The sequence below is a fragment of the Fonsecaea multimorphosa genome (assembly GCF_000836435.1).
Source record: "Fonsecaea multimorphosa CBS 102226 unplaced genomic scaffold supercont1.11, whole genome shotgun sequence".
Classification (NCBI taxonomy): domain Eukaryota; kingdom Fungi; phylum Ascomycota; class Eurotiomycetes; order Chaetothyriales; family Herpotrichiellaceae; genus Fonsecaea; species Fonsecaea multimorphosa.
Genome location: NW_015971645.1, coordinates 286,063 through 312,354, shown reverse-complemented (window position 1 = coordinate 312,354; position 26,292 = coordinate 286,063). Strand labels below are relative to the sequence as shown.

The window sequence follows — 26,292 nt, the reverse complement described above, 5'->3', positions numbered from 1 at the left end:
TATGGTCATTGACATTCTGATCTCCCTACGGACTCTTCTGCAACCCGTGCCATTCCACCCTTCCGCAGACATGATACAGCTATTGCAGGTGAAGACAACCGTCCCGCGTTCTCGGTGACACTGGATCTCGCGTCAAAATTTTGCCAATAGGACCCAACACACATGCGAGCTATGAGAGTCCATCGAACGACAAACTGCCCCCGGTCCAACTTAAGCAGCAGACCCTCCCTCCACTCCGAGGGTTGACCACCGCTTGCGTTCGAAAGTATAGACGCCCCTTGATTGGGTCTTGCAGAGCGACTGAGCAATGGCCGCTCCTCCTCCTCCCCCCGGCGGCGACTCGTTGTCTTTAGACGCCGACTCGCGACTGGTCAGCATCTCCTGCTTCGATCTGCTCTTGATTGAACTGGTTCCCTTGGCAGAGCGCATGGCACGCGCGTACGAGGCGTCTCTCGACCGACCTCTCCCTTCCTCACCGACGGCATCCTCCTCCTCGTCGACGACAGCCATGAAACGGACATCCAAGAGCGGTCCTCCCACGGGCAGCGCAAGCACGGCCGTGGCGACCACGAACCCGTCCGCCCCAAGCATAACCATCACATCCGCCGTCCCCACGACCACGACCACCACCGCATCCTCACAACCCTCAAACACCACCGCCCTCCTCGCCGCCGACGGTCTCCCCTCCACGACCATCTTCGCCGACAGCGTCTACGTGCGTCTCGAACGGCTAGGTTTCCGCGTCGGGGAGGGGCTCAGTGAACGCATCTCGCGGGACAGGCCCCGCTTCAACAACAACCACCACTCACTACCCGGGGCCAGTGGCCTCCACGGTCCCGGGAATAACAATGTGGGAAACGTCAATGATCACCACCTGGACGTGATCAAGTTTTTGTGCAAGGATATCTGGGGCGTGGTGTGGAGGAAGCAGGTCGACAACTTGAAGACGAATCATCGAGTATGTTTCCCCTTAATCCTTTGCATAAGAGTCGGGACCTGGAGGCTGGTATCGCTACATATAACCTGCGAAAGTCTGAGTCGTCCATTGTTTGAGCTGTTGATGCCCAATACTCAACGCCGAAAGAAAAAAAATGGGCTGTTGACAGTGTATCCTACATATAGGGCGTCTTCGTTCTGACAGACAACAAATTCCGCCCGCTCACGCGCATGTCCATGGCCAACCACGCCGAAGCCCTCCAACGCGCTCGTCCTTACCTCTTCTTCCCCTGTGGCGTCATCCGTGGCGTCCTGAGCAGTTTGGGGATCAAAGCCACCGTGCAGGCCGAGACGATAGAGCTGCCTGGGGCGGTTTTCCAGATCACCACCGTGCAGCCTCAAATAAGGCCGTGAACTGGGAAAGAATATGGCACCAGTTTAGCATGCATCCATACAGGACTCTGAGCCCCGCATGGATGAAATCTATTTTCTAAAGTTGAGGCATGAGCATCTTCTATCGAAATCCTCCGAAATTGGCCACAGAAAAGACAGACACTTCTACAATCTAATACCGCAAAGAGGTGGTTGTACGAAACGTAAGGAGTAGGACAAGTGAGTTTTGTCTACGCGATCTCCAAGCTGCAAAAGATGATGCAGCCTGAAAAGCTATGTCATGGCGATGTCTGTGCATTGACGAAAGGAAGTCTTCGTTTCTTTCAAGACATGCTTTTCACAATCTGCTCCGATAGCTCCGTGTCAGTCTCCATGGGCGGATTACTTTTTCGCGCTCTCAACAACATTCAACGACCGAACAACCGCGTGGCAGGCAGGCTCGTTCTGGGGATCTAGAAGTCGCTCACATCCTACCTACGAAACAGTCAGGTAATGTTACAAAAGAAAGAGAAGACCAGACCTACTTGGGTGGGTTCTTCACGAAGCTGACACCAGTCTCGATGTTGGTCTTGAGGCCCTTAATCGCTTCTTCGAGCAGCTTCTTTTCGTAGTCGTTGGCGCTTCCCAAGATGTCGATGGCCTTCTCGGCACCGTCGGGCTATTACAAGCGTCAGCAGAGAGCGAGAGAGAAAGGATGGCAATCGGATGTCGAAAAAGACTTACCCCGAGTTCTACAGGAACGGAGAAGAATTCACAGCCAGTTGCCTTGGCAATAGCTTCACCACCGGGGACACCAGGAAGATAGACGAACGTTGGCTCAATGATGCCCTTCTCACCCTTGGATGCCTTGATAAGGGCCTCGGCGAATCTGAAGCCAGCATATGCCATAGACAGAGTTGCGGAACCAGCACCATCCTTGGCCTTGACAACCTCGTCACCACCAAATTGAACACGGTGCACCAGAGCATCCAGCTTATCCGAGGGGATGTTGACGGCAGGCTTGGCTTGGCTGAACAAGGGCACAATGGTGTTGCCAGAGTGGCCACCAACGACAGGAATGGTCAAGTTTCTCGGGTCCTTCTCACCAATGATGTCTCCCACGAAGGTCTGGGCACGGACGACGTCGAGAGTGGTGACACCAAACAGTCTGCGAGGGTCAAAGACACCAGCTGCCTTCAGAACTTCGGCGGCGATTGGGACGGTGGAGTTGACGGGGTTTGAGATGACACAGATGTATGCCTTGGGGCAGTATTTGGCGCAGGCTTCAATGAGGCCCTTGACAATTCCTGCGTTGATCTTGAACAGGTCGTCCCGGGTCATGCCAGGCTTGCCTGGGAACCATTATCAGTCCCAGCAAATATTCAGGGTGGACGGGATACATACGAGGGACACCGGCGGGAATAATGACAATGTCTGCACCAGTCAAAGCCGTCTTCTTTGCTTCTTCTGTCTCTGGTTTCTCTCCCTTGAAGTCACCTGGGGCTGCGACGTAGCCACCAATGGTCTGTTTCCTGTTAGACTCGTGGCATTCTGAGATTGGTCAGGAGGATCCCAGCAGACGTACAGCGACAGAGGAGATGTGTGACAGATCGGCTGCGACACCGGGGGTGTTGACCACATCGAACAGTGCGAGGTCGTCAATGACGGGAGAAATCTTGCAGAGAAGGGACAATGGCTGGCAAACAAGTTAGACTCGCCGCAATCTGCTGTAGCCCGATGGCCAGAGGAATCCATACCTGACCAATGCCGCCAGAGGCACCGAGAACGACAGCTTTGACCATGTTGAGAGTTCGGTGGGGGAGGGTTGATTGAACTGTGACGACAAGTTGAGAATTTCCCCTCTTCTTCAGATCAGAGGCTCGTAGTTACCTGAAGAAAGCCGGGACGGACTCAATGAGACAGGTACGTGCAAGAGTGCGCGAGTGTCTGAGGACTAGGAGCTTGCGAGAAGATTTTGAAAGATTCAAGAAATAGTTGGGGCGGTCAGACTTTCATTTGAGGACCCGACCAGGAAAGCAGTGACGCGGGACACAGAAGAGGATAGCGAGGGGAAGCACTGGCACTGCAGGCGCCGCTCCTCGCCAAGCACCCAATATCGATCGATTCGACGGCCACAGACTGGCACCGAACTGGCCTGCGAAGTGCCCCGCGTCAATCCGCAGCTCCGACATTTCACGTTCTCTGGCACCGCCATCCAACAGTCTCCAATGCCTGTCAGGCTCCGGGGTCTCCAATCATCTAGAGAGGCAAGGCTGCTTTTGGTGTCGACGAGAATTGCTCGGATCAGGCTGTGGCCATTATTTTGTTTTTGGCTCGCTCATTGGGTTCTACCTATGGAGTACCGATGTGTGTGCAATGCTCTCCTCATCAACGGTTGTTTGGTTATCCTCCATCGGAATCTTCCATCGGACGCAAATGCGATTCCTAGCCCCCGTTTGTCTTTTCGAGGAATAACCCCCGTCCTGCATTGCCAGGACATAAGATCTTGCCCCGTCGCCCATCTCCAGATGCCGCATCCCGAATAAAATGTCTCGGATGCACTCATCTATCTAGATTCTTTCGGATCCTGCCCCCCTGGCCCAAGCCGTCGCTTCTTCAAGTCGAACCGTTCAGAAGACAAAGGAAACGGGTGTCCACCTCCTTTCAGCATCTTCATGCCTCTGTCTTTCTCCCCTTGAGCCCGCGGGGCTTCTTCTCCGGAGTATCCTTCTTCGGTCGCTGCGAGTCCTTGAGAGCACTGGCACGGGCAACGGCGTCTCTGTTCAAGTCGCCACGGTATGATCTCTTGCCAATCGCATCTGCCACATTCTTGTAGATCCTGTAGAGTATACTGGTCAGCTACCGTTGTTCTCCGCGGCCTGTCTAAAGACATGAGTGTGAAAACTCACTTCCGGTTCGAGGCGGTCTTGCCGTAGGCGTGAGTGTTGTGGTGCGATGCAGGCTTGTGTGATGATCCGGTCTTCTTGGTCAACAGCGTCACTCCTCCTTTCTCGTTGAGTTGGATGGACGCGGCCTTGTCGTTCACAAAGCCGGCGTGTTTTCGCGAGTGCTTGTTGGTGAGGTTGAATGGGTCGCGGGAGAATTGCACACCACCGCCGGACTTCCTCTTGACCAGGAACGCATTGTTGTTTCCTGGCGGTTCGGTCAGTACGCCAGGTATAGAAGACATTTAAACTGGGTGTAAACTTACGGACAACCTCCCAGATGAGGTCGCCGGAGATGTTTGGACGTTCAGACATTGTGACGGCGGGGAACCTGGTCAGGATTGTCGAGCTTTTGTCAGTCTTGATACAAGGCTCGAACTTTTTGGTTTGATTTGTGTCTTGGGGGACATGGCTTCTGTGCGCAGGAACCCCGAAACGCCATTGGCTGTGGTATTCGCCGGCTTGGCACTGGCTCTACGGTGAAGCACTGAGCCTGGACGGGAGAGCCGAGCACGTCCGACTCCCGCCGCAGCCAGCAGGCTGACGACAACGAGCCCCAAGACCTAAAGGCCGACACCCAAATGCCTCAACTTGATTGCCACGACTGCCCAGCTTCACGCTGACCTTGGCCGCAAAGTAGCGACATTGCGCAAACCTCATAATGGGCACCAGGCTGTGATTACTGCAATACGAAACCCCTCAACACTTGTCTACGCTCTCCTTCAAATCCTCCGGAACCCCCGCGTAACATCTGTCGCTATCGGAAGAGCGCGCGATCATGGCATACATCCTCTACTCGGTTCTCTTCTTCTCCATCGCTCTCTCCACAGGTATGTTGGCTGGCCCCTTATCTTTGCAAACCTTACCGTCCGATGAGCTTGACTGATCCCGCGCCGCCGCTCCAGTTCTATACTTCACGCGCAGTCGCTGGACACCATACCTTCCGATTGCCGTGCAAGACCTCTTCTCCCGATTAAATCCATACACATATAGCCGCCTTCCCACGTCCTTCATGGGCGACGTCGAGTCGGGCTTCACCTCGGCAGACTTCGACCTCAGTTCCAACATCATGGAAGGCGACAGCCGAGGCGGACTGGACCAGAAGGCGAAGCGAGAGATCCAAAGGCTGATGAAGATTCGGGGCATCAATTTCGACGAGGCCAGGAGGGTGTACATGGAACAGGGGTTCAAGAAGCATGGCATCGGTGCGGACGGCATCCCCCGAGATCCCAAGTTCGTGTCGTTCTCGTAAGCGCGAGTTGGAGGGACTGCGGACTCCCGGCGTTTTGTTTGAGCGGACTTTTCGTGTTTTTGGAAGGGTTGAGTTTTTGCCTGGTACAGCTGAGGGCACGCGCTTGAATGTGTCGAGGGGTGTTTTGAGCTCTCTTGTCGCCCGACCTCGTTGACGCCTCTAATACGCGTACAACCACACGACAACAGCGATGACTGCTGGCTGGCTGATGATCTTGTTGTCACTACGCTGAAACCACGATCGACTCACTTCTGCGCAAAATCCATATGGCAAATTGGTCAGCTCTCGGCGCCCTTTCGGCGGGGAAGCGTTGGTCTTGGAGTGCCATGCATCAGACTCTTGTTCGGTATAATCAAGATGACAACTTTTACTTCAATCCGAGCCTTCACCTGTTCCTTCAAGAAACCCATCTGATACACACCACGGGGCACAGGCCAGACGTTAACAGAGGGTACTTGATCTACGTTGGGTCGATTCGAGGTGATCTGCTGGCATGTTCGGCAAGACTTAGGATATTAGCCTGTCCACCACAAAGGAGAAAGTTATGTATGGACCGAGTAGAGATGCCCTCGAATGACTGTATTCAATATTATTTGTGCTCCTTTTGGGCATGATGAGTTGGTCATGTCTGAAATAACAGACTGTCCAGATCACTCGCCGCAAGGTACCCAGAGGCAATCTTGCTTGCTGAAAACGCATACAGCATCCATCATCCTGGCAGTGGAGGCCGGCCAATGTATGAATGTTTACTGTACCTTTTTCTCGTCCTCGGCCAAATACCCCCTGTCGTCCTTGCCCTCGACCTCTTTCACGATCTCTTCCATTTCTCGACTCTGCTTTTCCCATTCCTTCTTCCCCATCTTCGTCTCGCGCTTGAACAACTCATCATTCGGCTTCCGATAACTTCCACCCAGTCGATCCCACAGCGTGGTGAATTGGCCGTAGTTCACAGAGAAAAAAAGATGATGCATCGTATGACAAGCAGCTCCATTGATCAAGGGAGAGTTGGCGTAGTACTCGCCGTCGTGGATGAAGATGGTCCAGATGTTGATGAAGGCGAAAAGAGCGATGTAGGCGAACTTTTGCAACGGGAACAGGAAGGGGAAGATATGGTACGGCGTAGACTGTGCAAAGCCGTCGAGAGGGTGGAACGCGTGCGAAGCATAAGGCGTAGGCACGATCCATTTGTGATGTGGCTTGTGGAGCCTTTTGTAGACCAGCGGGTGGTGGAGGCCGCGATGGATCCAGTAGATGCAGAAGTCGGTGAAGAGAACGAAGAAAGGGAACTGAAGGACGTTGTACCATCCGAAAGGGGCCTCACTGGGGAGGTCATAGAGTTTAGAGTAGCCGCGCACTTCTGCAAGCATGCAAAGTGCGGTTAACAGGGACATGAGCGGCATGGCGCGATTGGCCTGGCTGATTTCCATCCGGACCTGATTCTTCAGGTATTTCGGATGTTGGAAGGTGGTTTTGTCGAAGACGAAGACGTACGAAAGCGAGGCGCATAGGAAGTAGAGAACAAGTCCAAAGAACCTAAAACAGAAAAGTGTTAGGAGATGGACATGTATCGGGGGTTGTAAAGATTGGTGTCTCAAACTCACCAGACTATAAAGAACAGGCTAATGCCTTGTCGGAAAATGTTGTCGCGAGGCCACGAGCTGCTGTAGGTCCACTCGGTCGGTTTCAAATTGACAAACCGCGAGGCGGGTTCATAGATGTATGAATATTGCGGCGCAGAGGTCGCGTTTTCCCGTATACTCGAGAAAGTCGAGGTCGCCACATTGTTGAATTTCTGTTGGAGGTAGGACGATGGACTGGCAGGTAATAATGTGGCGTAGACGCGGTCAAGTACGAGGGTGTCGACGATTTCTAGGACGATATCCATGGTGAAGAGTGTGCGAGAAAAGCAGGCGTCGCGTCGCCTCTCTAAACCTGGGAAATTCTGCTCTGCTGCGCGCGTCCGAGGACTTGAAGATGTCGAGCGACCAGGGCGGATGACCAATTGAAAGGGAACGATGCTGAGGCTCAAATGGTGTCTTGGGTTCTAGGGAGAAACAGTTTGAGGGTCGTTAAGACTTTGCTACATAAGAAGCAGAAGAAGTGGCGTGAAATGGCATCTCGACGATCCGGAAACCCGATAGCGGAAGCCGTTGAAATTATTAAACTATTTGTTTGAAAAGGTGGAGAGCATATGCCTGAGTCCGGGCTGGCAATTGGCTCTAAGGCGGGCGGTGAGTTACTCAGACCCTTTTTTCCCTGTCACGCCTGTGTAGCTCTGCGCAGCTTGTGGAGGTGATAAAACAGTGGCATTGGAGCATTGGAAGCACCGAGCCACCAAATGTCGGGAAAAGCTGGCAACATCCGAGAAGTGGTGTGCTTGACCGTATTGCCAAGGGCTCTCACGTGATCTCTCGGCTAACTTTCCATCATAGAGCAACGTCCTCGGGCACGCTCGCGGGCTGCGTCATTGACCGACAATTTGTGAAATAATCATATTCCATCGGGACAGCAATAAACACATTGTCCATGTACAACAGCTTCCTCTCGCGCTTTTCTTCAGCCGCTGCAAGCACAGTCATGTTGGCCTAGCCGCTCTCCCTCAACTACCTCTCCTCGTCTTCCTGAACCACGATGTTCGAGCTCGGCGCAGCCACTTACCCTCATTTCTCAATTCCTTGATCCTTCGAACATTCGAGACATTCTCTCATCTTCTTGGGTCTTTGGCTCATGACGTCTCAGCATAGCCATGGTCTCTCACCTGCCTCGATCGAGACCATTGCAGGCTTGTCTGCCGGCCTCATATCCACCGTGATTGTCCATCCTTTGGACATCATCAAAACGAGGTTGCAGGGTAGGTTCGATGCTCCGGAGCGCAAGAGAACGTCCTATTGACAATTTCAAATAGTCGACACTTCTGCCCACCCTCTCTTCAATTCCTCTCGGGCTGTTCTCCGAGACATCTTGCGAAATGAAGGTCCCACTCGGCTCGCTGCTCTTTACCGAGGACTGACTCCCAACCTGGTGGGCAATTCTGCCGGCTGGGCTTTGTATTTCTTGTGGTATCGTGAAGCCCAAGATGTCATCCGAACCCTCCGAGGCTATACTGCTGGTACACAACTCACAGCCGTCGATTACCTCACGGCCTCCTCTGCCTCTGGCCTTCTCGCTGCCATACTTACGAATCCAATCTGGGTGGTGAAGACGCGAATGCTTTCCACCTCCTCTTCTCAGGTCGGAGCATATCCGAGTCTGACACATGGGTTGCGAGCAATATACAAAACAGAAGGAGTCCGTGGATTTTTCCATGGTCTGACACCCACGCTGGTCGGCGTCACCCATGGCTCGCTGTATTTTGTGGCCTATGAAAAGCTCAAGTTATGGCGCAAGACGTCCAAGAAAGACCGGACACTTTCTAACCTTGATACCATCATTGCCTCCTCATTGTCAAAGGTCTTCGCTGGGACCGTGACCTATCCTCATCAACTGGTGCGGGCGAGGCTGCAGACATACGATCCGAGTGCAACCACACATGTCAAGCGCCCAGGCGTCATTGCCTTGATCAGGCAGATTTGGCGCAACGAAGGCTTGGTGGGCTATTACAAAGGTCTCTTTCCCAACCTTCTGCGAGTTGTCCCGAGCACATGTGTCACTTTCCTCGTGTACGAGAACACTCGATGGGCTTTGCCGAGGATGTTTGGAAAGGTGGAGGAGGAACCTGCTATAGCCACGGGGGTGGCGCGGAAAGGGGAGAGGCCCTTGTAAGGAGGAAACAAGCGGTCAGACTATTTGGACGTGGGCATCACCTCACCTCATCAGACGCCAGGCTTTCCTGCATAAAATTGGCTCCTGCAACATCCCACGCCGTCCGAGTTCATTGATCAGCGGTCATGTGGCCTAGGAACAGGGGACGGTGATTTCTCCATATTGCTGTCATGGTGAGAGTCTCTCCACCACGGCTTTGCAGCTCCATTACCGTCTCGAGGCAACGGTCGAGTCCATGGCAAGGTCTGCGCGGATTATACCATACTCGATTGAGTAGTCGGGGTTAGTGGCGGCGGCCTCCGAAGCGGGATGGAATGCACTATGTCGACAGGAGGAGCGAGGGTCGATCTTTCGCTTCCTGGAACGTCACCGGGCTACAAGGGACCTCAAAGAGGCGAACATGGAACGCGACCCTGACTGAGGCCGCCAATCATGAGGATTGTCATCGGGTCAGCTAGCAACATTGACAAATTTCCACTCTCCAAGACCAGGTCTCCCCACTGGATTTGCAAGACTAAGTGTACCTAGGTAGGTAGGGTACTGTGCATGCGCGCAACCCAGTCCCTTGCATTGCATTGGCGGCAGACAGCCTTATCCACATGCTTCCCAGTCCAAGGTCCATCCCCGAGACGTTCTGGAGACAAGGACAAGATTGCCGAGCGTAACCTTGAGCGGAAGGGGGCAAGTGTGGCGGGTTCGGTTTGAAGCGGGACGAGACCCATTGCGAAAGGGCGAGGTCGATACGGCGTGAATATCTGTTCCTGCGTCAATGCATCGATCCACGAGTTGCGAGAGTGTCTCGAGATTTGCTGGCGCGAGGAGAAAAAGAAAGTGCCCGCCCACCAGCCTTTGTTAGTCATGAAATTGGCCGTCGTGTTTTGGGCAAGTGTAAAGCTTACGAGGTACTTAGCGGTAGTCGTCCTGTCGTCCTGCAGCTACCAAACCCTACACGGAACTCGGCCTGGAGAGAGGGTTTTGGTAGCGTGGGAGCGCAAGGAAGGAAAGGAAGGAAAGGAACGAAAGGGGATTCCATGAGCTGGGCCTCGCACTCAGTCCAGCTGAACGCCTGCCCCGATGCAGGCCTGCGATTGGCCAATTGCGCCCTGGTCGGTGGCGGTCGGACTTGACTTTGCTAGCGCCGAATGGCACCTTCTACCGACATTCTAGAAGCCATTTCTAGCGTGCTTCTAGCGCACTTCCATTGCTCTTCTAGCGGCCAACTCCATTCCTGGCGCTATACAGACTACCTAGGTACTTACTAGTACCAGGTTACCCAGTGGGTGCCAAGGTGGCTGGGAGAAAAGCGGGACACTGCGTTCAAGCTGGTGGAGCCTTGCAACTCTGAGCAACTCTAAGCAACTCTGAGCAAACCGCCCGAGCCGACACAGAAACCCGCTCACCCATCGCTCTCCTCTTCTCCTCACTCTCCATGCTTGGTACGAACACATCCCACGTCCGGGACGCCATCCCTCTCCACTCTCCGACCCAAGGAGGAGAGTGCGAGGAGAGGTGGCCCTCCTCCTCTGACCATTCGGGATCCTGGGAGGGAGCGAGGGAGAAAGCGCCTCGGAATACTACCTGCCTGGTTTCCAGAACCCATTGCTCGCGTCTGATCCTGGGTCTTGTTCTTTCTCCTTTCCTATCTCGGCCACCGCCAGCACATCTTGCGACTCCCCTCGCTAGTTGGATCCATGCCACTCGTCATCGCCTGATCTTTCAAGTCAGACTTCTCCCCGATGCTGCGCAATCTTCTAGCACTTTGTCTATCAGCCAGCCTCAAGCATCAACACCTTGATCTTCCTTCTTGTGTGCCGCTTGTTGCCACCCCCCTATTGACTAGATTATGCACGCTGTCCGCCACATCTCTGTGGCAGGTGCTCACAGTCTTGACACCGTCTTGACCGGCACTAGTTGACCCTGTGTTGCTTTGTTCCATCAATCCTCGAGCACTAGAGAGGTTGACCCGGAAGACAGTGCCGGTCACTTGCCGTCAGCGTCAAAATGCGCCATTCTCATGCGGAGCACTAGCAGGGGGAAGAGGAGGGCACCAGAGGTATCCCGTGGCGTGAGGCTAACCCCCGGGACCGTGAGAGGTTACATGATGAGACCAGGTACATACCGCAACCGAGCTAGCGTGACTGCATCTCTCAGTATTGGGGACGGCGCATTCTAATCACTGCGTCTTGCTGAGGATGCAACAATCCCACACTCTCTGACACACACAGCGCCGTCTGCCTGGCAGTCTGAGGCCAAGATAACACAGGACCTCCCCAATGCTCATCGCGGAGGACATGGGTTCGACAAGACCGGACGGAACAGCCTGATTAGACGACACAGGATTGTGACCAGACATAGTTTGCATGTCCCAGGTATTGTATTGCTGTCTGTCATTTCGACCTCCAAGCCACGCCCCCAGCGGATGATAGCAGGGGATCGTTGCCAGAATTCTCTTCCAAACGGGTGTTAAATCATCATGGCATGGGTCAGGAGAGACGATCGTCAGCGCTACTTGACTTTGGCCCCCCCAGTCAACGGCGCAATGACTAATTGCTTAGTCCACTCGCAAGATGGCAGCCTCGCCCAGTTGGCATTTTCTTGGAGGTTGAGTGATCTAATCACCTACCTACCTATTGGACATGGACCATGGTGGTCGGCGTTCCCGACTTTCTTCAAAATCCCCTGCAAGGAAAATAGGGAGTGCAGGGAGGGGGATGGATGGTATGACCCCAAAAAACAAAGGCTGCAGGTAACACGAATGATGCACAATGGGTTTGCCCATGGGATTTTCTATGCTTGATTGTTCCCACAAATAGCACAAATAGCACAAGGCAAGGGGGGAACAAAAAGGCGCAACAACGGGGCAATGCAGAAAATAGTGACCCGGGGGTTGTACCGGACTTTCACTTCTGTCGAGACGGCTCCCAACCGACGAGGAAAAGTACTATTGCTAGGGGGAAGTTTTCGACCCAACATCAATCGTGGCATCAATCGCTCCACTGGCCGCGATTTTCTGTTCTGCTTCGCTGTGACTGACATTGCTGGGTTTTTTGAGAGCTCCTGCTGCTTCTACCCTTCTCCTTACAAGAGACGAGGGGATCCCATGTTGTCGCCGTCGGTCTTTTAGGGACTTTTTGCTATTTTGGAGTCGAGAATTGAGATTCATCTTTCAAAAAACAAAAAACAAAAAAAACTTGCCCCCAATTCCCATGCTAGGTAACTACAAAACCCCGAGAGAGTGTCAAAAGTCCCCTTTCTGCGCAGACGCCTGATGGTTTCCCCCCCCCTTGTTCCATTGCCTGTGTCACCCTTCCCTCCTCTTTGTCCGGTGTTGCCTTGCTCGTCTCTTGTCCGGCCCTGTCGTGCAACACTGCAACCCATAGAGACATGACGTCAGATTGAATTTCCAGGCCACTGGCAGAGAGAGGCACAGAGAGGCAGAGAGAGAGAGAGAGAATGTGTGTGTGTGTGTGTGTGTGTGTGAGTTTTCCCGTGTAACAGAGCATACGAGACAAAAGAGCATTGATGAGTCGAACCTCCGGTAAGGAATATTACCTCGCGCAGAAGAACAGAAGAGGGGGGGGAGGACTGGCATGAGGTTTCGTCGAGATAGCAGTTTCGTCTGAACATAAAACAATAGACTCCGCTTTCCAACGCAGTGAAATGAATGAATGAATGAATGGATCGACATGCTTCGATTCAAAGATGGTATTCCAAAAAGGTCAGTCAGTCAGGCCAACTTGGTTCATCATCCTGGCTTGAGACAAGGGGGACATTCATTCAGTTCCCTCCCGTCCTGACAAACCCAGCCCAGGGACCGACAGCCTTGCCGCAGGGGGTGGAGGGTCGGTCAGCCTTGCGACGAAAAACAACCCCTGGTTCACCACTCGGGGGTCAGGGGTCGGGGGACAAAGAGCAGGGAAAAGCACCAGACAGAATAGAGGGAAGAAGAAAAGGAATGCAGCCCTCGCCCACCCCGGGGAGTCATAATGCCGGTAACGTCACAACGCTGGACCAAGGATAGACACATTGTTTTTAAATTTTCCTTTGACGTAAAAATCAACATTTCCCTGGGAAGGAACTTACCTAGGCAATATCGTCGTACTTGATTGAATGGGGGAGGAGGCGTTGTCGTAACACTGTCGCATGTCGAATCCCCACAACCCGCAACGTCAACGTCGCATAATGACGGGCACCAGACGGTGTCCATGTCACGCGCGCACTGACAATGACAGCAAGGAGCAGCGACGATGAGTGACCGGCCCCTGCATAGTTTGTCAACCCAGCCAGTCAGCCAGAGGAGAACAGAGGAGAGTCGATTCGGCCCGACCAATTCTTGATTCCTGCCCTGCCCTGCCCTGCCCTGCGCAAAAAGCAAATTCAGTCTCAGTCTCCCCTTTGCCACTTCGGGAGGCGCGCGACCATTGTTGTGTCGTCCCAAGACGGTCCGTCCCCACCGTGCAATCATCCCATGCATCTGTGTCCCTCGTACTGCCTATGCATGTAACGGCCATCGCCTGTCGGTGCTGGCCCTACTGGGCGCATTTTCCCGGGGCCGTGACCAAGATAGGGCCGACTGGGTTGACGTTTTGGTCTAGTGGACTCCTCCTCCCGCTCTTGCTCCTTCTCGAATCTCGAAGGGAAGGACGATGGAGAGATAGAACAGAGGGAGAGAGGCGAAAGACTGGTCGGGCCGCAATCCCCCTCCCTACCCTGCCCCGTCGTGCCCTGCCCCTGCGCAATATCAGCGGGGATGAAACCATTCCCGTCTACGCCTCCTCGTATCTTGTCGTGTTCTTCATCCCTTCTCTCTCTCACTCTCCAGGCTCCAGTATGTAATGTCTTGCCGTTCTCCGTGACCCACAGGGTTAGAACGTCAAATCTCTCGTCTTTTTCTCCTCACTTCACTGCCCTGTTGCGCTCGTTGTCCTTTTCCCGGTGAGATCAGGCGGGCCAACCGGGGCTGAAAGAGCGTCGACAAGGTGAACTGAGAAACAGACAGACCAGTCAAAGCAGTCAGGGCCGCAGGGCCATGATTTGCAGAAGGCGCCATGGCCCGCCCCTAGAAAGGAGCCTCCACCGAAACACACGGACCCAATCCACCAAGACGACGATCAGCAGCGTAGCATCAAAACACCCACTCCTCCTTTAGCCGCTGCTTGTTCGCCTGGAAAGTCAGCCTTGCCCCCCTTTCGGGCTTTCTCCAAAACACAAACAGACCAAAAGAAAAGTGCTCTGAACCTCGCACCAAGATGGGAAACTGCGCACAGCGGGAGTGGCAAAGTGAGAGAAACAGCTTGCAAAAGAGGGATAATATAGAGATTTTTTGACATAGGCTGTTTGGAGCCCAATAAGCTTCATTTCCTTTCGTCGTATCATCCTTCATTTGAATCGTAATCATATCTGGTAAATGGTGTATCTCGGTAATGACAGGGCTCTCCTTGAGATGGCGATTTTAAGCGTGAGGTTTGGCATGCTATGGAAATGGTAAAACCGCAAAGCAAAGCAAGCAAAGAAAAGCACAAATAAAGGCTCCAAACCAGGACGGACAGCAGGAGATATAAACATACATCCTACCGTCACCTTCTTCTGCATGAAATGAAACTTGACCGCTTCCTTCCTTTACTTTCCTCCTCCGCACGCCCTGGTACTCGTACAATTTTCGCTGTGTTGCATCCTCCGTAAAAGACCCCTCTTAGATTGAAAAAAAAGCTGAAGTAGCACGCGGAAATGACTGGTTGTGTAATTGATGGATAATTGCGCCATCAGTGTCGAACGAAGCAATTCTCGTTCGAGTTGCGATCCCTGTGGGCTCCTTGAATCATGGGATTTGGTTCCCTCGTCGGTAATGACTGGTCGGGGAAATCCTCCGTTTCAGATCAATTGGTGGCCGTTTCGAGCTGATCGATTCTTGTGGTCGGTTGCGGAACGTACTTGGACCGCCGGTTCAGTTTTGCGAACATGCTATTGATATCCGCTCTGATTCTGGCTTGTGGGCATTCACCTTTGTCGGTTGGTGGAGGGGCGACAATTTCAAGGTTGTGGTTCAGGCGTAACAATCACCTCGACTTTCCGACCTTTGCCCCTCCCTTTTATGCCCTTGTTGCTATGCTTGTAGAGGTCCTGGAAATATTGACGAAGCTCAGCGTGCTCTGGGTTCAGCTCGTTATTTGCAAACTGTTCGGATAGTTTTGCCAAGGTCTCTTTGTGAAATTTGTTCATGTGTGCTTTGAGATTTCCCAGTTGTGTGAAGACTTTGCCTCCATGGCTGCCGTCCAAGCCTCTGCAGCCATCGAGTTTGCATTCGTACCGGCGAGTTCGGGCACCTGGATCGGATGAGGATCTCTTGCGGTTCGGTCGTTGGCCGACGTGCCGTCGTTCGTGAGTTCGAAGGTTGCCCAACTGCGAAAACGTCTGTCTGCACGACGGAACAGAGCACGTGTAAGGCTTCTCTCCTGTATGAGAACGGAGGTGGATCTTGAGGTGTGTTGGCTGAGAGAAGGACTTGAAACAGTCAGGATAAGGGCACAGGTGCTTCTTGGGCTTGCCACTGTGACTGCTGCTCGCTGGCACAAGCACCTGCGGAGGTTGTAAAGTCTTCATGAGCGAGTCAACCTCAGAAGTATGATCCGGGGCAGAGGTAGCCGAAGACTGTGGAACGGTGGTGGGAGGAGTAGTGCGGCTCGATGAGATGATGGACTCAAGCCGGTTCTGCTCTGATAGATCCGAGGACAAATAGCTTGAGGGTGCCTCTGAGTAGATGGAGAGGCCATCATCGAAGTTGCCCCGCTCTTCTCCTGCCCAGCTCACAGGCGTCGCCGGGCCTTGGCCCGGAGTGAAGTATTCCATGGGAGAGAAATCATACTCGGACAAGTTGGTAAACGTCTGAGCACGGGTCAGAGTAGTCGGCGGCGCAGAACCTGGAGTACCGAAGGAGTCATAGTCGTACATATCATTCGAAGGCACGTTCTGTAAGTAGAACTCCTGCGGGAAGGTTCGTTGCTGTGCAGTTGTTGGAGGCTTGGAAGGCACCGGCACCGACGTAGGCACCATCCATTGCCTCAATTGATGCATATGCCACTCGATCTGGTCGGCGGTTGGATTGTAGGCCATGTTCAACATTGGAGAGGGTTTCGTGGTCAACGTCAAGCAAGGGTAGCACGCCGGTAGGTATCCTCTGTCGAAGCAATCCCACTTCCACCGAAGTCAAGAAGAATCCAAGAAGCAATGGTTCTTTGGACAGTGTAAAGGTGTGGCTCGGGTGCGACGCTCGGAATGGATTGAGGCTATAGAGTAACACTTTGAAGCAAGGAAGAGCCAACGACAGGACTACATCGCACTCGAATGTCGGTCTAGGGATTGGATTGGCAGCAGATTAAGCAAGAGAGGGCGGATACGGAGTGCGAAGTGTGGGGGTTCGAGTCGCCAGTGGCTGGAAGACGGTTTGAGCGGTCCTCAGGTTGGCCAGGGTCAATAGACAATGAACAATTCAACAAAGCAGCTTTTGAGGAAGAAACAATCCTGGAGCTTGCAGACGTAAGCCGAGTCTAACGTGGTCTACTGATGGGTAGACAGTATAGTTCGACTGACGAGATCAAACTGGGTATTATACCTCTTCGCTTGACCAGACCCCAATGCATGCGCCGATACAACCAGTCAGCGGCATGGGCACTTCCAAAAGGGACAAAGCTCCCTAGCATGAGGGTTTCAGGGATTATGCGGCAAGCGGAAGAGATTGCAGTCCCCATCGGACGTATCTGGCGTCGTCGAGGCTAAGGTATCGAAAGGGTGCAGCCTTGCCTCTCAAGCCAATTCGAGCGTGGGTGCGGCAAGGCCATTCAGCGCCTGTGCTTACCGGTTTGGGCGAGCCAGATGACACAAGATTGAAAATTTTTCGAGATCGGGCATCATCTCAGTGGATGGCAGAAGGAGAGGGAAGCCCTCAGGCCAGTCAGAGGGGCCCTAGATGATTTCGGGACACGCAGATGCGAGGTAGGGCATGGGGATGCATAAGGGGAGGGATTAGGGCTGCAAGGGAAGAAAACTTACTCAGGCTCGGGGCGGACAGTTCAGAGTCTGAGGACATGTCGTCGTTACCCTGAGGTGGGTCGGGGGGAATGGTGGATGAGCATGACAACCAGGGCAGGGTCAGGACCGATAGCCTGCAGCGATCGTGCGATTTGGCGCACCTCACTAAGGACTCAAGAAGCAAAGTAGGCATCCTGGCATGGGGAGACAGGAGTTTGGGGGCATTGGGTCGCCAGGTGAGTAGTTCATCCGTCATGACCAAGTCGGCGCTGGTCAAGTCGCAGGGCCATTTTGAGCTGCATGAAAAAGCTCGGATGAAAAAGTTGCTGGGTGGAGTAGGAGGAGGAGGGATTTGGGGCACATTGGCTGCTGGACCGACCAGGATCTCACAGACTATGCTGTTAAAGGAGACTCCACGCAGCTAGACACTCGTGGCGCCGACCTGGGAATAAGCGAACGCCCAGGCTGATGTGTGGTCGATTGATCCTGGGTCCTGCATGCGGGTGCATGCTGCGCGTTCATTCCTCCCGCCGTCTTCCATGGAACCTTTGGAAGGACAAGCCGGCCCATGCCCTTCCCTTCCTTGGGGATTGCGGTGAGGCTTAGATCGCTCTTGGGCAAACTTGGGAACAAGGGCGAGCCAGGAACAAGATTCGGCTACAGTTTAGTTGGCCTTTCCCGCAGCCAGTGCCTTGGTGGTGTCTTGCAGCAGCTGAGATTTTCCTATCGGGATTTTATGCCCTGGCTTGCATGCGTCCCAAGAGATCTTGGGCTGAGCATGGAAATGAAAATTTTTTCTCCAGCTGCACGACGCTGCTCTGGGTTGGAATTTGGGGTTTCTGGGAGAAGACTCCAGGATGATGATAGACCTGACCAGGCAGCCGTGGGTTTTGGCACATGATCAAGAGAAGAAGCAAGCGAACAAGGGCTTCGTAGTGGTCCGTGGTACGGCTCATCCCACGCGGCTTCCCCTCAAATTGCCTGCCCTATAGCCGAGACGGCAGCGTCTGGGCCGGCCATGGTCTTTTACGCAAATGCTTCGGTGAAGAAATCCTCGCCCCCTCTTGGCCCGATAAAGACGATCTTAGATTTGGTCACCGAGGGTTAAGCTGTTTTGAGAGGGAGACCGCGAGGGGGTCACATGGATGGATAACAGTTGAGCAAGGGAGACTTCTCGTTTCAAAGCTAGGGCCGCTTGGAGTGACGAATGGTCGGCGTCACAAGTACGAGGATTGGCCCATTGATCGAAGGTGATGATCAGAGATAGCATTGATGGCTACCTAGGTATTGTCTGGGAGAGTCAGATCGAGTTAGTACGAAGGATTGATTGACGATGGAGGAGGAAAGGGGCAGAGGGGGAAACGGGTACGCCCGCTATGGCTGCGCTCGGCCGCCTCCGAAGGTGAATGGAGTCGGAGGGTGTGAGGGTGTGAGAAATGGAGTGTGAGGTTACGCTCGCCCAGTTCCAAAGGGACGAGGTATTGTGGACTTGGATACTGGGTACTTTTGGTACCGCGGTATTGTCGACGCCTCAATTCCGCTGCTACTAGGTAGTAGCCAAGGTACCTAGGTAGCTTAGCAGCGACAGGGGAAAAGAAAAAGAACTGTACATGACTACATGACTACAGGACTGTAACTGCGCCTGTTTTGGCCTGTGTTGGCTGTAGATCTCGCTCCGAACGCTACGTGACTTACGTCAGGGACTGCCACACAGAAAGCCACACAGAAGCCCATCTCGATTGTCCACCACCATCACCATAACCTCCATTACCACGACGGACTTGGACGACGATAAAACCCTCGAATGGCATTGCATGGACTTTGTGCTATATCCCTGACTAAAAAAATTCTTGTTTGATCATCAATGTATTCACGGCTGTGACTGGCTTCTCGGCTAGATCCTAGTAGTGGTGGTAGTTGTGGTAAAGAAAGATGGAGAAATATCGACGGCGAAGTCTTCTCGATGCCCTTGTCGACAACGCGATGGCAATCACCATGTCTTCATCCCCATGACTTCCTTTCCCTGCACCACCTTTCCATCCTCCAGTGTAACATCAGAGCAATACGCAACAATGAGCAATGTTTTTTTCAAATCAGAAGTATAGCCCAAAGAAAAGAAGAGTGGCTGCTGACGGTCGCTCCAACGGTCCATCCTCAATCCCAGCTCGCCTGATCCGCCTGGTTGAGCTCAAACACAGACCATCCACCAGACACCACCCCCAAACATCCACTAATGCGAGCCTCCCACGCCCGTAAGAAGCCCAGCCATTCCCAGACCCGGTGACCGTCGAGCTAAGAGAGAATACCCTCAAGCCCTCGAAGCCCCTGATGCACACGAGCCCTGGCTCCTGCAAAAGAGTCCTCATGCCGTTGCCGCTATTGCCGAATGCCCTTCGAGTGCTTCAGTCTGTTCATAAAACACTGCCAGCAACTGATATGTGAAGGTGAAAGTCTCCAAAAGCCAAAAACAAACAAACAAACATGTCACAGCGAACTCCGCCAACCTTCCAGTCCTAGCCTCGCCCAATTTGCTGCCGTTATTTTGCTTCTAGAACGTTTCGCGCATTCCATCAGGCTCACAGCCCTTGATGGGCTCCTCGCCACGTGGTATACTGCCAGATCCGAGCTTTCATATCTCCTGATCCCGTGGCGAAGAGATGTCCTGTCGGACATGGCGCAACAGAGATCACCGAGTTCTTGTGACCTTGAAGCATCATCTGCGCGTTGCCCGTGTTCGGATCCCAGAATTGCACTCCACGGTCTTTCGACCCAGACATGACCCATTCGCCTCCCGGAGTGAGGCAGACTGAGAGCACATAGTCCTGCAGGCACACCATTGTTAGTATATCTCTCAGATGATATCAGAGATAGGGGAGAAGGGGGAACATGCCTTGTGCCCTTCAAAGGTGCGGATGCATTTGCCGTCCTTTGCTGCTGCGGCTGGAATAAGTCCTCGCTGTGGTGTGAGTTCCCACATCTTGATCGTCTTGTCCAAACTACCACTGACCAGCTCCCTCCCATTAGGGGAGAAAGCGACCGAGTAGACACTATCTTTGTGACCCTGTGGTCCTTCCAGCCGCTCGATGAGATACCCACTCGAACAATCCCAAACTCGAACACTCTTATCCAAAGAACCGGCTGCAACGAAGCGTCCATCGGGCGACATGGCTACAGTGGTCACTCCGTCTTCAATCGAGAGGACCATAACCTGTTGATTTGACTCAATATCCCACAGGCGCACGGTTTTGTCACCCGAGCCTGAAGCAATCAACCGCCCAGTTCGTGAGAAGTCCAACGAGTAGATGTCTTGCTCATGACCATCGAACGTGGTGCGGATGCGCTTGCTTGCAATGTCCCAGACGCGGATTCTCTTGTCTTCAGCGCCAGTGGCCAACAGTTTGCCGTCAGGAGAGAAGCAAACTGATCGGATGTACAAGTCACCGTCCTTGTCCTGGACATTTTCGTCGAGTAACTCGCATACTTTTTGACCGTCCCTGGCGTCGAAGATTTGAGCACTGCGATTGCAGCCTGTAGCGACGTACTTGCCATCGGCTGAGAAGCGGACACAGCACACGACGGAAGTATGCTGAAGATTGTGCAGGAGAGTAATATCAAGCACACGAGGTACATTCGGATTGAAGACCGCATGCCACTCGCCATCGGCACTGGTCCGTTTGAGATGATCTGGGAGATCGTCAGGATTCAGGTCAGCCAGAACATTGCCGACGTTAGGATATTGGCCTTGGCCTGCCATTTGATGACGCGGTCCAAGCATGTCGGTGCCTGGAGGAGTAGGTCGGGGAATTTGAGGCGAAGCTCTTGGATCATTCTGATAGGGCATGGCCTGTGGTTGATTAGGATGTTGCTGAGGAGTGGCAGGTCCAGGCCCAGGTGCTCCTCTGCTAGCCATGGATCGATTCTTCCCAAGACCCGGGGAATTCGTGGGAGGTTGTGGTTGCGGCCCGTAACCGTTCAACGTAGGACCCTGCTGATAGCCAGGAAAGGAGTTGGGTGGTTGCGGCGGCCCCTGAGGTTGTGCTGCTGGTGGAGGGGGCTGCAGAGGATGTTGTTGAGGGGGAGGTTGTTCCGGTGGAGGAGCCAGTCCCGGACCACCTTGACCTTGGTTTGCCATGATTCCGCTGAACAGCCCACCCTGGCCATGCCCAAGAGCTGGCGGTGCTTGCGCAGGACCAGCATGTTGAGGAGGACCACCGAGGTGCGACTGTACTTGGGAGCCTCCTCGGATCTCCAGTTCATGTCGCAGCATACGGATCTCAGCCTCATAGTCTTGCTTCATCTTCAGTTGATTCTGCTCGAGCTGATAGACCTTGTTGCGAATCAACTCCATCTCTTGAATTTGTTGTGCGACCTGGCTCTCGACTTGTTCTGAAGCTCTGCTCTGGTTATCGAACTCGGCGCGCAGTTGATCCATGATCTCGTTCAAGCGATGGTTAGGCTGCCCAGGAGGCGCTGGCCCCAAATTGGGGTTGCCGCGATGCTGAGTCGCATTGAACATGGCGGATGGACAACGAAATGATGAGGGCTATGAAAATTCGTGCAGGATTTGGATGGTTGTTGGCTACAGGGGAAGTCAGTAAGAGGAGTGAAGAAGAGAGTTGGGTTGCCACGAGCGTAGGTACCTGTTTATTCGGCGAGAGAAGCGCAAAAGGCGCTAGTGGTAAGGGTAGAAAAATTGCGGATAAGCTCACTCAGAAGCCTCGGGCGACGGCCCAAGGCACAGTTGATGCAGCGACGGAGCGCGAGTTCGTGCTAGATATCGATATGGTCGGCTGATAGACCTTACTGATGGAGATAGAACCCTGCGCAAGTGAAGGGAGCGACGGGGCAGGAGGGGAGAGGGAGAGGTGTTAGACGCGCAGGGAAGTGGAAAGGAGAGAAAGTGCGCCTCAGTGGAGGTGGTGCAAAGCAAGACGGAAGAAGGAGGAGCTGCAGCAGTAACTGCAGCAGCGGCTGGAAGCAAGAGACACGAGAATGGGGCCGATGCACCACGAACGAGGAGAATAATGGGGGCGAGCTTCTGATGATGGCCGGAGTGGCACCCAAGTGGGAGGGGCTGATGGCTGGAGCTTCTTAACTCACCTACCGTACGCCGTACGGAGGTGTGGAAGGTCTCGTATCCACAAACCGCAGAGCCATGATGCAGGCCCAGGCGCCAGGCCCCGGATGGCAGATTTGGATGGCCGTGGGATCATCATAGGCGGCGCCCGCGAGGAGAAGCCAAATTAAGAGCCCGTAGGGCGGGCGCATGGGCGTGCAGGCAAGAAGCGTAAAAGCACTGGTCACCCAGAAGCACACGCTAAAAGAGGCCACTAGGAAGCCTAACCCACACGATTGGCAGTTGGCCTAGAGCCTAAGGAGGCTCGTGCTCAGAAGACCGGAGAGAGCGAAGGATACCCCAAAGCAATTGGTTTTCTCAGCCAAGGGGAGAAAAGCCAATAGCATGAACCTCAAAACCCTCTGGAAAAAGACTGTGTAACCATCTGGCCAGCCAGCGACTGGATCACACTGAACTACCAAAGGGCCGGATCAAAAGTCCAGAGAGGGCACCGGAGGAGTTGTTTATTTGTGTACCCAACTACGGAGGACCTACTCGGTACCGAGTACGGTGCATGGTGACACCCAGAGACTGCGACTGGCAGTGTGCAAATGCGACAAGGCTGCAGGATTTGTCTGCCGCGCAATCATCTTCCGGCGACAGACCCGCCGAATCCCAAGCTCTCCATCCTCTGCCGAATGATTGCGCTCCATTAGGGACGGGGTCCTGAAAAGAGTGCAGGAGAGCGTTTGGGCTAAGAAAAACATGAACCGGGAAACTATCAGGCTGAGGCACCAAGCGAACAAGCCACCCTTCGCTTCAGAAGGCGGTCATCTCCACCGCCGGACCAGCTGGATTTTCCCGAATGCAGGGGCCGCCTGGCCCTCTGCAGGCATAGATACGAGTAGGAACCTCGTACTCATACGGGAGTGATCTGGGCTATGCCGCTCCAGCGCAGTGGGTCTTGTCTCGGATTCAATGAGCCCAATGCGATCGAATTTTGGTCGACCCTCATCGTCAAGTCTGCAAGATCATTTGAAGTCTCTGCTCGCTGTTCGACATTGAGAAAGGGGGGAGGAACGGATAAGACAAGTCGAACTAGTCGTAAAGAATCACCACCGACATATTCGAAATGCTGTCACGTACAATATGGCACGACTTGTCGCAGCAGGTCAAGATAGAATTGGAACAGGAGTGGCAAAGAGAGACTGAACACCTCTCGGCAGATTCAATTCAATGCCGCCAGAAATCAGTGCTAAGTCGACCTCGGGGGTTGGCTTGAATGCCACTCAAAGCGAACCTGCCACATTCGCCATGGTCGTAGAGTCGGGAAAGTGGGTGTCACTGGGACACCACAAGAATTGTTGTACAAGATTGCGCCAGAAGGGAGGGCACTCGATGAGCATCAACTCGCTTGGTCCGTCTCTTCCGTTCAGCTCTCTATGGGTTTCCCAAATGTAGAATGGCCATAGTCTCTCCTTCACTTGAGCAGCTCCAAGTACTGCCGGGTATCTCTGCCGCCTCGCACCAACGGACTATTCTGAGGTTTTGCAAGTGGAACTTGTGGCCATTCACCTGTTGTACAAGGGGTCGCGGAGGACTTTCAATTTGCGAAGGGCGAAATTAAACTAGAACAGATCAACATAAGGTGGTGTCGCTGTCAATTGGGATGGTCCGCACCTGATCAACGCGGGCTTGGGTTCACTTCGTGTATATCCTATAGCAGTTAGACCTCACTCCAGTTGAAAGCGTCTGATGCCTCATACCCAGATACAATATTAAAGGAAGATATCCATAGTGTACAACCTCGCGGGTGATGTCGAGGATCTTCCCAATGCGCTCCTGGGGAAATATTGTCAAAAAGACGTTGCTTTCTTTTCCTTCAAGGGTCAACGGACCTTAGTCTCTTCGGAGAACTGAATCATCTTCATGGAGGGAAGAGGGTGGATTGACGTGCGGAAGACTATACAAGAAAAGGGTGTTCTGGCACGAGGTTCACTGCGGCTGTGAGCGAGATATGGAGCGCTTGATGGCAGATGCAAATGAAATACAGAATGAAGCTGCGGAACAATTTCGTGAGGCGAGCAGCAGCACGTGAGCTGCTGTCCAGACTAGTCTCGAAATAGTAACGCGCGCTTCAACAGCCTTTCAATTTCACAAACAATTTCGCCATCAAGGACACAAGTCATTTGAGAATTCTAACGACTTGTGCAACATCAAAGCGTTCTATACGTTCGCTAAGGCCGTGAGAGTACTCCTCAGCATCATGTCCGGCGCGAGGCACTGGGAGCAGGACAAGGACTCCACCATCTACATCGGCAACCTCGATGAGCGAGTCACAGATGCTCTGGTCTGGGAATTGTTTCTGCAAGCGGGCCGCATCGTAAATGTCCATCTACCAAAGGATCGGGTCACTCAATCCCATCAGGGCTATGGCTTTGTCGAATTCAATTCAGAGGAAGATGCAGAATATGCAGCCAGGGTCATGAACCAAGTCAGGCTTTATGGCAAGCCTATCCGTGTGAACAAAGCTAGTGCCGATAAGCAGAAGTCTGTCGAAGTGGGTGCAGAGTTGTTCATTGGCAATCTGGATCCGATGGTTGATGAAAGAATGCTCTACGACACATTTGGACGTTTTGGCACGTTGGTGGCGGCTCCAAAGGTACGCTCATTTCTGCTTCGGATGTCCTTGGAGTTTTACTGATGGCTGTTAGATTGCTCGGGATGAAAACAACCTGTCGAAAGGATATGGATTCGTCTCTTTCGCCAACTTTGAATCTTCGGATGATGCTATCGCCAATATGAACGGGCAATACCTCATGAACAAGGAGGTCTCAGTCCAATACGCCTATAAGAAGGATGGCAAAGGTGAAAGGCATGGCGACCAAGCCGAAAGAATGCTCGCTGCTCAAGCGAAAGCGCACGGTGTTCAACCCACTCCTGCCACGATTCCACTGGGCGGACCAGTATTTGGTGGCGTCCCGCAAACGCCTGTGCCCCCAGTGGGATTTGCACAACCAGGTGGTGGTTATCAAGCTGTCCCACCACCAGCACAAGCAAGGCCACCTCCTCCTCCCAGTACACCACTCACGGCTCCACCAAGCGGTCTTCCAGCGAGACCACCTCCGAGCCAGGCCGGATACGGAGGACCACAAGGATTCATGCCACCAGGTTTCAATCAGGTGCCTGCAGGCTTTCCACAGCCAAACGTTCTACCTGCTGGGTTTGCGCCTCCTCCAGGATTTGGGGGTCCACAAGCTGGTACCATACCTTCTGCGCCAGTCGTGCCGCCAGGAGGGTTTTCCGGATACGGCATCCGGAAGTAACCACGATGATATACCAAAGAACTGCAAGAACTATCGACAACGAGGCCCCCGGGCTCACGAAGGGGCCATGCCAGTCGCCAAGGTAGAGCTGGTGAGCGCTTTGAGCGCTTATCTCTCACTACAGCCCGAGAAATTCGGTACCTGCTCAGTACCTTCCAACTTTCTTCGTACCTCTCGCGAACCGCCGGCTGGACCCTCTTGTGGCAGCACTGAGCTATCTTATTCAAGAGAGCCCATTTTCGAATCACAATTGTCGCGGTCTCTGATGTCGACCATATCCATTCAAGACGGCGTCGTCCTGCCTCAAGACGCAAGCATCCACAGCTTGTGGACATGGGGAGACACTTTGATTCTGGTGGGAAGCTGGAGCCAGGAAATCCTCAAGTGCTAGCGCAGTCCAGGGACAGTGAGATGGCACATGTTATGAGACAACTGACGCCTGGCTAGGAAGCCAGCTTCATGGTGTCCGTTCAGGGTGTTTTGCAGTTGAGTGGCCACTGTGCCCTTGAACGACTTGATTTTAAGTCAAAACACATGGGACACAGATGGTGCTATCGGGAATAGGAGGTGGGGACTGGGGTTCTCGGAGGTTGAGAAGCACAAGTTCGTTGGTGGAGG

At 53.4% G+C, this 26,292-nt stretch overlaps 10 protein-coding genes across 10 annotated transcripts; 4 read left to right on the top strand and 6 right to left on the bottom strand.

Moving 5' to 3' along the window:
• Nucleotides 1–307: 307 nt before the first annotated feature.
• On the top strand, nucleotides 308–1,350 carry Z520_06105 (uncharacterized protein; the record flags this gene model as incomplete). Its single annotated transcript, XM_016776607.1, has 2 exons — nucleotides 308–958; nucleotides 1,123–1,350. The coding sequence occupies 2 exons, from the start codon at nucleotides 308–310 to the stop codon at nucleotides 1,348–1,350; spliced, it is 879 nt and encodes a 292-aa protein (XP_016632149.1).
• Nucleotides 1,351–1,849: 499 nt separating this feature from the next.
• On the bottom strand, nucleotides 1,850–3,110 carry Z520_06104 (uncharacterized protein; the record flags this gene model as incomplete). The annotated part of the gene is made up of 5 exons (XM_016776606.1): nucleotides 1,850–1,987; nucleotides 2,053–2,660; nucleotides 2,713–2,833; nucleotides 2,894–3,004; nucleotides 3,066–3,110. 5 exons carry the CDS (start codon nucleotides 3,108–3,110, stop codon nucleotides 1,850–1,852), a joined length of 1,023 nt encoding a protein of 340 aa, XP_016632148.1.
• Nucleotides 3,111–3,981: 871 nt separating this feature from the next.
• On the bottom strand, nucleotides 3,982–4,568 carry Z520_06103 (uncharacterized protein; the record flags this gene model as incomplete). Its single annotated transcript, XM_016776605.1, has 3 exons — nucleotides 3,982–4,147; nucleotides 4,218–4,461; nucleotides 4,520–4,568. 3 exons carry the CDS (start codon nucleotides 4,566–4,568, stop codon nucleotides 3,982–3,984), a joined length of 459 nt encoding a protein of 152 aa, XP_016632147.1.
• Nucleotides 4,569–5,031: 463 nt separating this feature from the next.
• Nucleotides 5,032–5,505, top strand: Z520_06102 (uncharacterized protein; the record flags this gene model as incomplete). Its single annotated transcript, XM_016776604.1, has 2 exons — nucleotides 5,032–5,083; nucleotides 5,159–5,505. 2 exons carry the CDS (start codon nucleotides 5,032–5,034, stop codon nucleotides 5,503–5,505), a joined length of 399 nt encoding a protein of 132 aa, XP_016632146.1.
• Nucleotides 5,506–6,251: 746 nt separating this feature from the next.
• Nucleotides 6,252–7,390, bottom strand: Z520_06101 (uncharacterized protein; the record flags this gene model as incomplete). Its single annotated transcript, XM_016776603.1, has 2 exons — nucleotides 6,252–7,038; nucleotides 7,107–7,390. The coding sequence occupies 2 exons, from the start codon at nucleotides 7,388–7,390 to the stop codon at nucleotides 6,252–6,254; spliced, it is 1,071 nt and encodes a 356-aa protein (XP_016632145.1).
• Nucleotides 7,391–8,232: 842 nt separating this feature from the next.
• On the top strand, nucleotides 8,233–9,267 carry Z520_06100 (uncharacterized protein; the record flags this gene model as incomplete). The annotated part of the gene is made up of 2 exons (XM_016776602.1): nucleotides 8,233–8,356; nucleotides 8,411–9,267. The coding sequence occupies 2 exons, from the start codon at nucleotides 8,233–8,235 to the stop codon at nucleotides 9,265–9,267; spliced, it is 981 nt and encodes a 326-aa protein (XP_016632144.1).
• Nucleotides 9,268–15,297: 6,030 nt separating this feature from the next.
• Nucleotides 15,298–16,377, bottom strand: Z520_06099 (uncharacterized protein; the record flags this gene model as incomplete). Its single annotated transcript, XM_016776601.1, has 1 exon — nucleotides 15,298–16,377. One exon carries the CDS (start codon nucleotides 16,375–16,377, stop codon nucleotides 15,298–15,300), a length of 1,080 nt encoding a protein of 359 aa, XP_016632143.1.
• A 3,491-nt stretch (nucleotides 16,378–19,868) lies between these two features.
• Z520_06098 (uncharacterized protein) lies at nucleotides 19,869–20,129 on the bottom strand (the record flags this gene model as incomplete). The annotated part of the gene is made up of 1 exon (XM_016776600.1): nucleotides 19,869–20,129. The coding sequence occupies one exon, from the start codon at nucleotides 20,127–20,129 to the stop codon at nucleotides 19,869–19,871; it is 261 nt and encodes an 86-aa protein (XP_016632142.1).
• Nucleotides 20,130–20,143: 14 nt separating this feature from the next.
• On the bottom strand, nucleotides 20,144–21,808 carry Z520_06097 (uncharacterized protein; the record flags this gene model as incomplete). The annotated part of the gene is made up of 1 exon (XM_016776599.1): nucleotides 20,144–21,808. The coding sequence occupies one exon, from the start codon at nucleotides 21,806–21,808 to the stop codon at nucleotides 20,144–20,146; it is 1,665 nt and encodes a 554-aa protein (XP_016632141.1).
• Nucleotides 21,809–24,614: 2,806 nt separating this feature from the next.
• On the top strand, nucleotides 24,615–25,674 carry Z520_06096 (uncharacterized protein; the record flags this gene model as incomplete). The annotated part of the gene is made up of 2 exons (XM_016776598.1): nucleotides 24,615–25,010; nucleotides 25,063–25,674. 2 exons carry the CDS (start codon nucleotides 24,615–24,617, stop codon nucleotides 25,672–25,674), a joined length of 1,008 nt encoding a protein of 335 aa, XP_016632140.1.
• Between the last annotated feature and the right edge of the window lie 618 nt (nucleotides 25,675–26,292).